This window comes from Loa loa (assembly GCF_000183805.2).
Source record: "Loa loa unplaced genomic scaffold supercont3.609, whole genome shotgun sequence".
In the NCBI taxonomy this organism is placed as follows: Eukaryota; Metazoa; Nematoda; class Chromadorea; order Rhabditida; family Onchocercidae; genus Loa; species Loa loa.
In genome coordinates, this window is record NW_018108789.1 from 1 (window position 1) to 955 (window position 955).

Here is a 955-nt window from a genome sequence, read left to right on the forward strand (position 1 = left end):
AAAATAACACAATGATAATATCAGGGGAGAAGAGAGAGAGAGAGAGAAGAAAAAAAAATGATAATCATTTCAAGAGAAACTATGCATCACATATATTTTAAATTAAAATTAATCAATACTGATAGAAATAATTTTTCACTGGTATTTTTTTTTTTGCGAGAAAAAAAATTTACAAATCATCTAATTAATAGTCGGTAATTCGATTGCGTGATGATGAACGAAGTACGGTAGCGGAACGTGTTGCTTGTAATCCAACACCTGGTCCAACTGACATTGCTGTTCGACTCATTGAACGCATTTTTGTGACGGAATTTTCCGCATTATCAGCACGTTCTTCCGCATCTTCTAATTGATGTTGAATTTGTCGATATTTTTGCAAATTTGTATTTGCAAGCTCTTCCTACAAAATTGTAAATTACAATTATTTTCATTTCCTTTAATTACTTATTTAAATAAAAATATTATTTAAAAACTTAAAAGAAAAAAAAACAAACAAACAAAATGCATTTATCTAATGAAAATTATATATTTTAAATGATCTTTTTTCATATATCTTATATGATTATATATATATCAGAAAAAGAAAAAAAATATCTGTTGATTTTTGATCATTTTTATCATTAGGAATCAAAAATCAAAATAATGTATGATATATTTGATCTTTATCAATGGAATTATTAACAGGATGTATGATATTATATTTGAATGATAGATGTGAGATGAAAATAAAAAAAAAATTTGTCCTTGTAACATTTTATTATTCTACAATAAATGTATAACTCTTTTATATAAAATAGTAATTAATGAACTTCTCTGATGCGAGATATTGTCCAAATTTGAAATGATATTTTCTGCAAATTAAGGATACTGTTCAGATCTTTCCTTATCACTAAACGGTCCTACATATTTTTCTAACTAATCTTCATTATCAGTAAATATTATTATTCTTCCTTAT

At 24.9% G+C, this 955-nt stretch overlaps 1 protein-coding gene across 1 annotated transcript; it reads right to left on the reverse strand.

Annotated features, from left to right (window-relative positions):
- Positions 1-184: 184 nt before the first annotated feature.
- On the reverse strand, positions 185-507 carry LOAG_16019 (hypothetical protein; the record flags this gene model as incomplete). The annotated part of the gene is made up of 2 exons (XM_003151508.2): positions 185-400; positions 499-507. 2 exons carry the CDS (start codon positions 505-507, stop codon positions 185-187), a joined length of 225 nt encoding a protein of 74 aa, XP_003151556.1.
- Positions 508-955: the final 448 nt, after the last annotated feature.